Source organism: Melospiza georgiana, chromosome 4 (assembly GCF_028018845.1).
Source record: "Melospiza georgiana isolate bMelGeo1 chromosome 4, bMelGeo1.pri, whole genome shotgun sequence".
Taxonomy (NCBI): domain Eukaryota; kingdom Metazoa; phylum Chordata; class Aves; order Passeriformes; family Passerellidae; genus Melospiza; species Melospiza georgiana.
The window spans coordinates 29,940,797-29,951,319 of NC_080433.1; the positions used below are offsets into that span (position 1 = coordinate 29,940,797).

Consider the following 10,523-nt stretch of genomic DNA (forward strand, 5'->3'; position numbering starts at 1 on the left):
TTAAGAATGTTCTTATTTTATTTTATTACCATTTGAAGAACTTGATTGGTTATTTGAAATGCTGGAGAGAATGGCTGAGTAGGAGTTTGGGCTGGGTGAAGCCAGCAAGCCATGAGTTTTGCATCTGGTTTACAAAAGAGCATGGGTAGGCTGAAATTCCAGGCTGATGAGATGGTCTCCACTATGACTACACTTCTTTCTTGGTAGAGAACTCGGTACACTTGACACGTGAGCCATAGGGATGAAAGACAAGTTTATTTTCTGGAGCACCACAGGATCTCACTTTGCTGGGTTCTGTGGCCATTCCTGCTCCTATGGCAATAATACCAGGATGCTGGTCACTCTCTTTGGATCTGAGCTACACAAGAGCTGACAGGACATCAGAAATGGTCCAGGTTTTATCTGAACTAATGACTTAGAAATGGGAAGCATCATATCTTAAGTCAAAAATTTGTCTGAGCCATGAAAGTACCCTCCCACCTTTTGCCAAAAGGCTCAGGAGCTGACAAAGGAGACCTGGTACTGTGGTCCAAAACGAGTTCACTTCTGCTCATGACCCAATACCAGTTCAGTACTGCTGCAAAATTTCAATGGTGCTCTGCCATGTCCTGCCCCTTCTTCCCAAATCTGAAGTTTTTTGCAGGATCTGCTGCTTCCCGAATTTGATCAGTGTTGTTTTGCCTTGTGTTAGCCTGTGAGTCCCCAGATGCACATCCTGCCTGGGATGACCATGACCCTGACTTCAGTGGGAGCTGCTTCCTCTCGCAGACAGTTCCAGCTGGACTCATCCCACAGCCTGTGTTGTATCCTTTGAGGTCTGGGAGCACAGAGACACTCACAGGGATGTCAGGCTGTGCCTGCAACAGCTGTGGAACCCTCCTCAGTGGTTGCTGTGGATGGCTGTGGATGAGTTCAGTGCAGCACCAGGAGCACAGGAGGGAAGCTTTATTCCAAGGGTGGCAAGAGATACATCCCTGTACTCTGAGGAAAGTGAAGCTTCTTGGAAATTCCTCAAAAGCTGCAGGAATTGGTGAGGGGAGGAGGCTTTGAGATGATACATACACGGTAGTTGCAAGAATCTTTGCGTTCAGCAAAGAGTAAATTTCTCAGGGGAAACAAAAAAAAAAAAAAAAAAAGAGGGAGAACTGTGGGAGAGCTGAAACTGTGTTCGCATTTGGAAGGCTGTGCCTCCCTTCCATTTTCTTATTGTCAAAATACCCTGAAAATAACTGTGTTTTTCTTCCTTTCCTGCTCCACCCCCAATTAGGAGTTTAAAGTAGGAAATGCAGAAGTATTTAATTTCAAATCTTTCAAAATCAAGTTTTTGACATATTTTAAAATAAACTCATAGATCGAAACTATTTCAGTTCAAAAAGAAGAACAAAAAATTCAAGTAGATCAGCAATGAAATAAACAGCGACCATGTTTCACTTGGGATTGAACAGATGCCTTGAATTCACCCTATTTTTAGTTTGTTTCTCTCTTTTTCCTGAGCTTCAGTTCTACACACTTTCAGTTTGTTTGACCTTTTTACCATTTCTATTACTCATCTCTAGTTTAGTTTTCATTTATTTAAATATTAATGAAAGAATAACAGTTACAAATTATTCTTATTTCTTAAACAAACCACGTAAATGTCTTGAGGTTGAGCAAACAGGGGAAAGCATTCCATACAGCAAAAGATTTACAGAAATTATGGACAGAAAGCCCTTACTTGGGGACTGAGTCTGTCTGCTGCTGTCTCACAGAAAAAACCAGCAGGGAAGTACAGAGCTTTTAGAAACAGCTTATGAATTTGCAGCTTGCTAAGTAAATGAATTCTCTGTGTCCCTCATACGCATACACTAACTCATTCCCCACAAATGCATACATACAGGTCTCTGGTGGAAAGACAGGGAATGTGCAGTCTGCAATGCACATGAACTTTCTGTTTAGAGGAGAAAAGATTTTTCCAATAAGCACAAAATCCCACCCCCTCAGCACCCCTCCTTCCCCTGTGTCTGACACTGACTTCAAGGGAGGAGTTGAGCCAATTATCTGTGAGTCCTACAGAAGGAAAATCTGCAATTTGCCAGTAGTTGTGAGAGAGAGAGGGAGAAGGGCAGGGAGGGAAGGCAAAAAGACTTAACTGGCAAATGTAAAGAAAAGCCCCTTTTATCCTAGAGAGAGAATATTTTAAAGCAAATCTCAGACCAGAAGAAAAGAAGCCCGTGGGAAGGGATGAGCCAGGCAAGATCTGGAGAAGCATAGGGTCACCAAAGCCAACTTCCATGCCGACCCTGATCTTTCTGCAGAGGATTTGAGGCAGCACAGAGGCAGGGTGGGCCAGCTGGATGCACCCACTACCCTGCACGAGTAGGTGCTGCTCCTGAAATTCTTTCCCCACAGTAGAGCCTACAAAGTACAACTTGCAAGAAAAGGCAGTGAAAGAGGGAGAGACTCTGCCTCTCCTTTTCTTGAACTGAGCCTGTGAGGAAAAGAGCTCATCTGCCCAAAGGGAAAAACTGCCACCATTCTGAGACTCTTCTTTAGCCTAAGTCCGTTGCCTGATCCAGTACTTACATCCATGGGGGAACGCCCTCTGGAGCCCTGCGGTCCTTCCCAATCCTGCTAAGTTCTTGGGAAATACTGGAGAACAACTGAGCCCAGAACAAGCAGCGTGGGATCCACAGAACAACAGCCTTTTACAACAGCAGCCACCTCTGATTAAAATTATCAGCTTCATCGACTGCACCAAGACCCAGGACTGCTCCTCCTGGGAAAGAGAGGTAAGAAATCAGCACGGAGTTTGGGGTGAAAGTAGGAAACAAACATGCCAGAGGAGTGATTTCTGGTGTGCATGAAAACGACAGGGACACTAGCAGTGAGTAAGAACTGACAGGTCTGTTATGCATGTTACAGTTTGTGTCTGTCTTGTCCTTTTTAGCTGGGTGCAATGATTAACCTGGGGCGGCAGAGACACAACCAGCAGCTGAAGACAGAGGAGTGCAAGGGAGGTAGTTCAGAAGTCTGTTCATGAATGGGGAGTTGTAGGGAGAGCATACACCCTAATGGGAGGGTGGAGATCTAAGGTGCAATAGCTCTGGGTAGGGTGAATAAAGAATATCTTCCTTAGGTATCTCCCTACAGGTGCTCAGGCTCAAATTTGTCAGTAGCTCACCGGTATTCAGACAAGTGCTCTCCAGAGCATACAAAAGCAGGTTCATTGTCATTCATTCTGATGCCTGCCTAAAAAAAGAGAAGTGGTGCTTAGCTGGTAGAGGATAACACAGGGAGTCAAGAGAAATGGAGTTTAATGCTGATTTTGGACTGTGGTTTCAGCTTTCTCTGGGCAAATGAGCTTTTCCCTTCATTTAGTGTTATTTAGAGATAACATTAATTGCCTGTATTTCTATAACATTTTGAAATCCCTGCACTGTACCAATATAAACTTTCTAACATCAAGCCAGTACATAAAGCAGAAGGTACCACCGAGAATTAATCTATGCTTAAGCATTTAATAAACTGGAAGGAAAAGATGTAGATTAAAACCAGCTGGAGGTTGTTTGTCTCCTCATTCTCTTCTGATTGATTTCTCTTTACTTAGTACATGAACATGTGGTGTCTCTCCGTTTCCTTTCCACTGTCTTAAATCTTTTTCACTGTATGAGCCCCTGTGCTCCACCCTGCCACTCTTGGGTGTCAAGGCTGAAGTTTTATTTCTTTTTCTGAGGAGGAAAGGAGACAAACTGTGTTGAACTAGAGAAAAACTGAACGGAGGGGATAAGAAGAGAAGGCTCAAAACAAAAATGTAAGCTACCAGTTCAGTGGCACGCTCTGAGTCAGGTTTGCAGCAGAGGTGATGAGTAGCAACTCCACAAATCGAAATGCTGGAAAGTATATTTTACTTTGAGGGAAATGAAATGCAGTTAAGAAAGCACAGGAGTCCTCTTGACTGAATGCTTTGACATGTGGAACAAGGACAGTGTAAAGTGATCAGGTTCCTCAGCATGCATGTTCTGTACAGGACATAAAAGGCATTTGCTCAAAATGCATAACTGCTCTCTCCCAGATGCTTTTGCACTGAATTGTACAGAACTGCTCTCTAGCAGGTGTAAACCACACAATCCACTTGTCCTCATGCAGCTACACCGGTCCATCACGGCCTGGAGAGCTGCCTCACCTCTAGATACTCATCCTGGGTGGTAAAGTAGTTTGTAGCTTTTACAACTCATCTGTTTCCCTGCTCTTCTCTGCCAAATAAATAAGCCTCAGAGGGTGAAAATAAGCTTTTTTTTTCTGCCCATGGATGCAAAACTGTATTGGAGTGGCTAGGGATAGTGTACATGGCAGTGTTTCAGAGACTGAATATGGTATTTCTGCACTATTGGAGATAGGTCCTGTGGTAAATAGAACACAGAATCCAGTTCAAATACCAGCTGTGCTCCTTGCTGTCATTTCTGCCACAGTAATCCCAACAGTACCATAATTCTGCATGTGTGTGTCCATCCAAAAAAAAATGCCATTTGTGTTCTGGCATTTATCTGGCTCTAATATTAGGCTGTCCTGCCCTCTGAATGTAATTCAGAGTATAAGCTACTCCAAGGAGACCATTGCATTTCTTTTGTGCATTAGGTAGGGCTGAATATGCCATTGTTGTGCTGCAAATTATGGCAATAATAATAAATAGTCATGTTTTGCTGTTTCCTTGGGCTATAGCACAGCGCTTGTAATGATGCTGGATCAGAATTCCAGAGACTTCTTTATTTAGCAGTGACTGTATTTTCACTGCTGCTTTGGCGCTTAGCACATGTTAAACAAAGTAAAATATTTTAAGCTCTTCCCTGAGATAATTGTCAGGTACATAAAAGCTTTGGAGATAAAAGTCACTCAAGGGAAAGATAGGAATCCAGATCTGGACCCAGAAACTATCTTTCTGTGTACATAAAGTACTTGCATTGTAATATTAAATAAACAACACCTAAGTTAGATAAATGGCACAGTGAGAACTTGAATATTCTTTAATAAGAACATAGTAACCAAAATAAACTCAGTCCAAAGTGTGCCTCCTTTGCTGTAACAGTCAGCTTTCCCCACACAGGGGCTGTATTTTTCTTTCATCACACAGTTCATTTGAACTGGTACACTAAAATAGTCTGAGCAGCACTTTTTCTTTCCTACCAAAGTTTCCTGCATCTGAGTGCTATGTCAAAATGCAGTCTCCAGAGTCTCTAGACTTATTTTAGATGTCATGGGTTGGAAATCTTGTCTAATAGCTATTTAAGATGGCTGTCCTTCATCTTTTCTCCTGCTTGTACTTAGCACCCGTACTTGGCAAAGCCAGTGGCACCTGCAACATCTGCATGTATAAAGACTAGAGCTCCTAAAAATAATCAGTGTTTCTGCAGTTCCACCCATTGACAGCCATCCTGCTGCAACAATGATAGTTTGCTTATAGGGAGTTCCCACACTAGCAGGCCAAACAGCAGAATTAAAAGCTGTTTTCTAAAAGGTTACTGGAGGCACAGATCTTTGAATTTATCACTAGCCAGTGCTGTTTTGTGGCTCACACTCCCTGCATCAGCAATTAATATTGCATGGGGCCAGTCATTTAAAGTTACTGAGATGTCTAGCTTGCACTGATGTTAAGCATGATTCTTGTTTCTGTCTGACTTTTGGCTGATCTCAGAAAATTAGTATTAAGCACAGCTCCTATTTAGGCAACCACATGAAGCAATCTAGGTTCTAATGGCAGCTGCAGTGGCTGTAGTATACTGGGGAATCTGACCTCTATGTTTAAGTATCTAAATGAGAACCAAGTTCTACTGAAAAATCTGGTAAAATGTGTGACACAGATGGTGGGAAGGAACTTGGTGTCTCAGATGAAGAGCAGCTGATAAATTCAGCCCTTAATGTTTAAATGTGACAGCAAATTATAATTCAAAAGCATGTTATTTTCAGTGTAAAAGCCTTCATTTTTATACTACTTTAAAAGAAAAGAAAGAGCAACAAAAACAATAAAACAAAACAAAACCAAAACAAAAAAACACTCACTGAAAATGAGACTGGAAAGTTTAAGCATTTCCAGTGAAAAAAATCTCTGTGTGAACCACTGATTGCTCTGCTGTGCAGGACTGTGCTCCAGAGTGCTCTTTGGCAAGCAGGTGGTGAGGAGCTGCCTTATTTTACCCTCTATTTGCTTTGTGATCTTTCCTCCAACTCTGCTATTTCCTCTTTCAGGACCAAGCAATGATGAAGACACTGTCTGGAGGAAACTGCAACCTGAACGTGCCAGCCAAGAACTCGTACCGCATGGTGGTGCTGGGAGCCTCCAGGGTGGGGAAAAGCTCCATCGTCTCTCGCTTCCTCAACGGCCGCTTCGAGGATCAGTACACTCCCACCATCGAGGACTTCCATCGCAAGGTCTACAACATACGGGGAGACATGTATCAGCTGGACATCCTGGACACCTCTGGGAATCACCCTTTCCCTGCCATGAGGAGGCTTTCCATCCTAACAGGTCTGAAAGTCAGGGGGAAGGTCATAAGGACAGACATTAGCTTGAAATGTGTAGCCTGGGGATGGCTGGTTTTTGGGACATAGCTAAAGGGATTGCTTGATTTACTGCAAGATGCATTTCTATAGAGTCATATTTCCTGGCTGGCATTTCCCAGCACTATAAGGAATGCATTAGCCACAGTAGAGAAGTCCAGTGGGTGAAGGTCTAAAATTGAGGTTTTCCCTAATCCATCTACCTTCCCTTCCTGCTTCGTACTTTTACTGATGTCACAAATAAATGGCTGAATGCAATTCTGTGGGTATAAAGAGCAGCAAAGGGCAAATTAAGCATGTTGTTGTAGGACACATACAGTGAAAAATAAATATAAAATGCACAGGAAGGGAATTCTAACCAAGAAAGTCCCAAGGATTTTTTTATTCTGAAAATTTCCAGCCTGATTTCCTTGATTTAATATTCCAGTAGAAGGATAGCTTTACTTTTACCCTTTCTCCTTAATCTGCATCTAATCAAATGTGTTTGAAGACAAAAAAAGGGGAAATGGTGGGACCATTTTGCCCCTTCTCACTGTCAAGCCATTCCTGTTTGAGGTAAAATATATTTTTTAATTATAAAAGTGACAGTAGACATATATTCAGCCACAGCTCACAACACACCTCTCTGGATTCACTATCCACCTTTCTAACTGGCCAGTGAAACATGATATTCACATCTGACAAGGCTAAAATCCATATTCAATGAGGTCCTAGAACCAGTTTCTGGGATGCAAATGTACGCTTTAGTCCCTGAAAGCTCTCTTAGCACGTTCCACACAAATGTCATTCAACAGCCAATGATTTGCCTTATTTTCTACTTCCTATTCCTAGTTCTATTTTCTATTCCTTCTACAAGGAATTGTAAGTCAGGAAATGTCAAGAGGAAATGCCAGGGGATGTGTGTCATTATGTATTATTTTTTCATGATCTGCTTCTTTGAGGAAATAGAATGATAGCAGAGCGCGCTGAAAAACCTCTCATTCCTGACTTGGGTGTTCAGGAGTGATTAGCCATAAACCTTCAGTTCAGGTGTACCTTCATGTATTGTGTAATCAAAGGGTTAAGGCTGAGTGGCTACCAGCTCTCCACTCTTTCTGGTGTCAGAAGAGGATGTGTTTTACACAGAGATACAAATGAAAGGAAATAAAAAGAAAAGCAGTGCAGCAGAGCTGAGATAGAAACATGTCTACAAAAGAGATAAAGGCAGGCAATAACTTGCAAGCCCAGTACAAACTAGTAATGCAACTGGATATGACTGGAGTTACATCATAACCAAAAGTCTTTTCCATAGTACTATAGAAAGATGTGGGGAGTTAAATGAGAAGAACTAAAGTACAACCGAGTGAATAGGTGCCAAAGGACCAAACAAAAAATATGGGGAGGAGATGGAAATAAAATAATTGCTTCTTAAAAATTTGCTCGTCTGAAACTGGTTGTGACCAACAAGCCTTTACAGTATATATATTTTTTAATTGCAGGGGATGTTTTCATCCTGGTGTTCAGCCTGGACAATAGAGAATCCTTTGATGAGGTCAAGCGACTCCAGCAACAGATCCTTGAGGTCAAATCGTGCCTAAAGAACAAGACAAAGGAATCAGCTGACCTCCCCATGGTCATCTGTGGCAACAAAAATGACCACAGTGAAATCTTCCGCAAGGTACGCACTGATGAAGGTGAGAATCTTGTCTCCAGTGATGAAAACTGTGCTTACTTCGAAGTGTCGGCCAAGAAGAACACCAATGTGGATGAGATGTTTTATGTCCTCTTCAGCATGGCCAAGCTACCTCATGAGATGAGCCCTTCCCTCCACAGGAAAATCTCCATCCAGTATGGTGACACTTTCCAGCAGAAATCCTTCCGGATGCGCCGAATCAAGGACATGGATGCCTATGGCATGATCTCTCCCTTCGCTCGCCGGCCAAGTGTCAACAGTGACCTGAAGTACATCAAATCAAAAGTTCTCAGGGAAGGGCAGTCCAGGGAGAGAGAGAAATGCACAGTCCAGTGAAGGAGGCTTGCGCTTCTGTCTGAAGACAACGTCCACGTGCAGTGCCTTAAAGAAAAATGGTCAGTGGAAGCAAAGAACAGGCTCATGGGGTTTATTGAGAAAACCTAACAGGGAGAAAGGATAACTTCCTGTGGATTCTGCTGAGTCACAAATGTAGATAACATCAACCTTGAAGAGGACTGGGAATAATCATACAGCTGAGATACAAGTGCATTTTTTTGTCTTTGTAATGTAGCTCCTCTTCATTCCCCTTTTTGTTTGAAAAATAGAGTCCTGAGAAGTGAAGACATTTCAACCTTATCATTACAAAGAAAATAGATCAAAAATGCACAGCATTAACAGTGACCCAGCATGCAGCTCTTGCTAAGAGAGAGAAGGTTATATGTGTTCATGTGTGTGTATCTCTGTGTGCCCAAGTGCACGTGTGCATGCATGTGTGGAGCTCTCCTTTTAAAAAGTGGGACTTGCGTTTCAAAGAGCAGCAGTCTTAACTGAGCATTCCCAGATTGGGAGTGGACTCTATATATGGATGCATGACTTTCACTCACTTCTGAGGGCACCTGCATTAAGAATTTGGTTTTATGTTTGTTGGAACAGTTACCATTTGACATTGACATGATTGTTGGTTTGTATTATAGTTTTTTTTTGAGATTTGTTGGTTTTTTTTATTGTCTGGGGGTGAGTTTTTAGCAAAATCAGATGGCAAGCGCATTTGATATTAAACAGTGTCTGCTTTCTACCAGTGAAAGGTGGTTTTCATCTGTAACACTTTCTAATACATACATTGACTGAAAGTGAAATTATTCTGCAAAAAGCCAATGCATTTGGCTGCTTTGCAAGCCTGGTGTGATGTTTTTTCTCAAAGCAGCCACACCAATTCTGAGTTTCATAATACAAATGTCACTCTTTGCCTTTCTGGCCACTGGACTAATGATTCCTTTCTCTGCCTGTATCAGTTGAGAGTGACCAGGCTTATATATAGAATCAGACCATTTCAGAGGCAGGATTGGATTCTTTTTCAAAAATAAGAACTAAATGGTTATAGGGCCAGCTCCTTCATATTTCTTCTGCTGACATGCTTCTAGTAATTTTGTTCATGGTTTCCCTCACTGTCCAGTAAAGGTTGATCATTTGCACTGCAGAAGTCCTTCAGAACAGAAGTTTTGTCCTGGCTGTTCAAACAGGATTGAACTGACTGGTCAGATAAATCTGGGGCTGTCCACTCATTTCTTTCCTTTCTCAGGCTTCCTTATCTTCAGTTCTCTCCCTGTTCTGCTTCTGGCTCCTGTTCCCCCACAAAGTCGGATATATTCTCTTAAATGTGAGCTTGCCACTCTTGCTGACTAGAATGAGATGTGTGCACACATATCTGTGGGCAAAGCATGGCCCCGAGACAGTTAACAACAGTAGAATATATATGTTATAAATACCTCAGAAAGACCTTCAGATATATTGTCCCTCCCTCACCCTCAAGTTCTGTGTTTGGCTGCATCTGCCTTGCTGTGTCCTGGGCAGAGCTGTGAGCTAGTTTGTGCTATAATTTGACAGGAAACCAAGAATTATGATTGTCTGTAAAAATTAGCCTCTGGGATTCAAAGTCCCATATTCATTTATCAACTCCACCCTTCATTGGTACTGTATTGGTAAAATACACTGTTCTTTTATTCCTGTTGCCAGGGCAGCACCTTTCTGACCACATCTCCCTTCCTATCTATAAATATGTATATGGCTTATGATTAAACCTGATTTATTTATTAGCTGTGTCCTGGCTTGGTTGTTTGGTTGCTGTTGTTTTTTTTACAATTTCTCCAAGAACTGTGAGGAAGGTCCTGTGTTTATGTTGTGCAGGTGAATCTAGGTAAGTGAGTTCTGGATTGAGAGCCCTGATTAGTTCTCCACTAAGTTCTGGAAGAGCCTTTTATGTCCTCCAGACGCCAGGGGCTACACATTTTCCTGTTCGGAACAGAACTGAGTCTATACCCAT

At 42.2% G+C, this 10,523-nt stretch overlaps 1 protein-coding gene across 1 annotated transcript; it reads left to right on the top strand.

The window, feature by feature from the left end:
- The first annotated feature begins 2,556 nt into the window (after window positions 1–2,556).
- RASD2 (RASD family member 2) lies at window positions 2,557–10,296 on the top strand. Its single transcript, XM_058022472.1, has 3 exons — window positions 2,557–2,768; window positions 6,220–6,499; window positions 8,010–10,296. Exons 2-3 carry the CDS (start codon window positions 6,229–6,231, stop codon window positions 8,537–8,539), a joined length of 801 nt encoding a protein of 266 aa, XP_057878455.1. The 5' UTR covers window positions 2,557–2,768; window positions 6,220–6,228; the 3' UTR covers window positions 8,540–10,296.
- The last annotated feature ends 227 nt before the right edge of the window (window positions 10,297–10,523 follow it).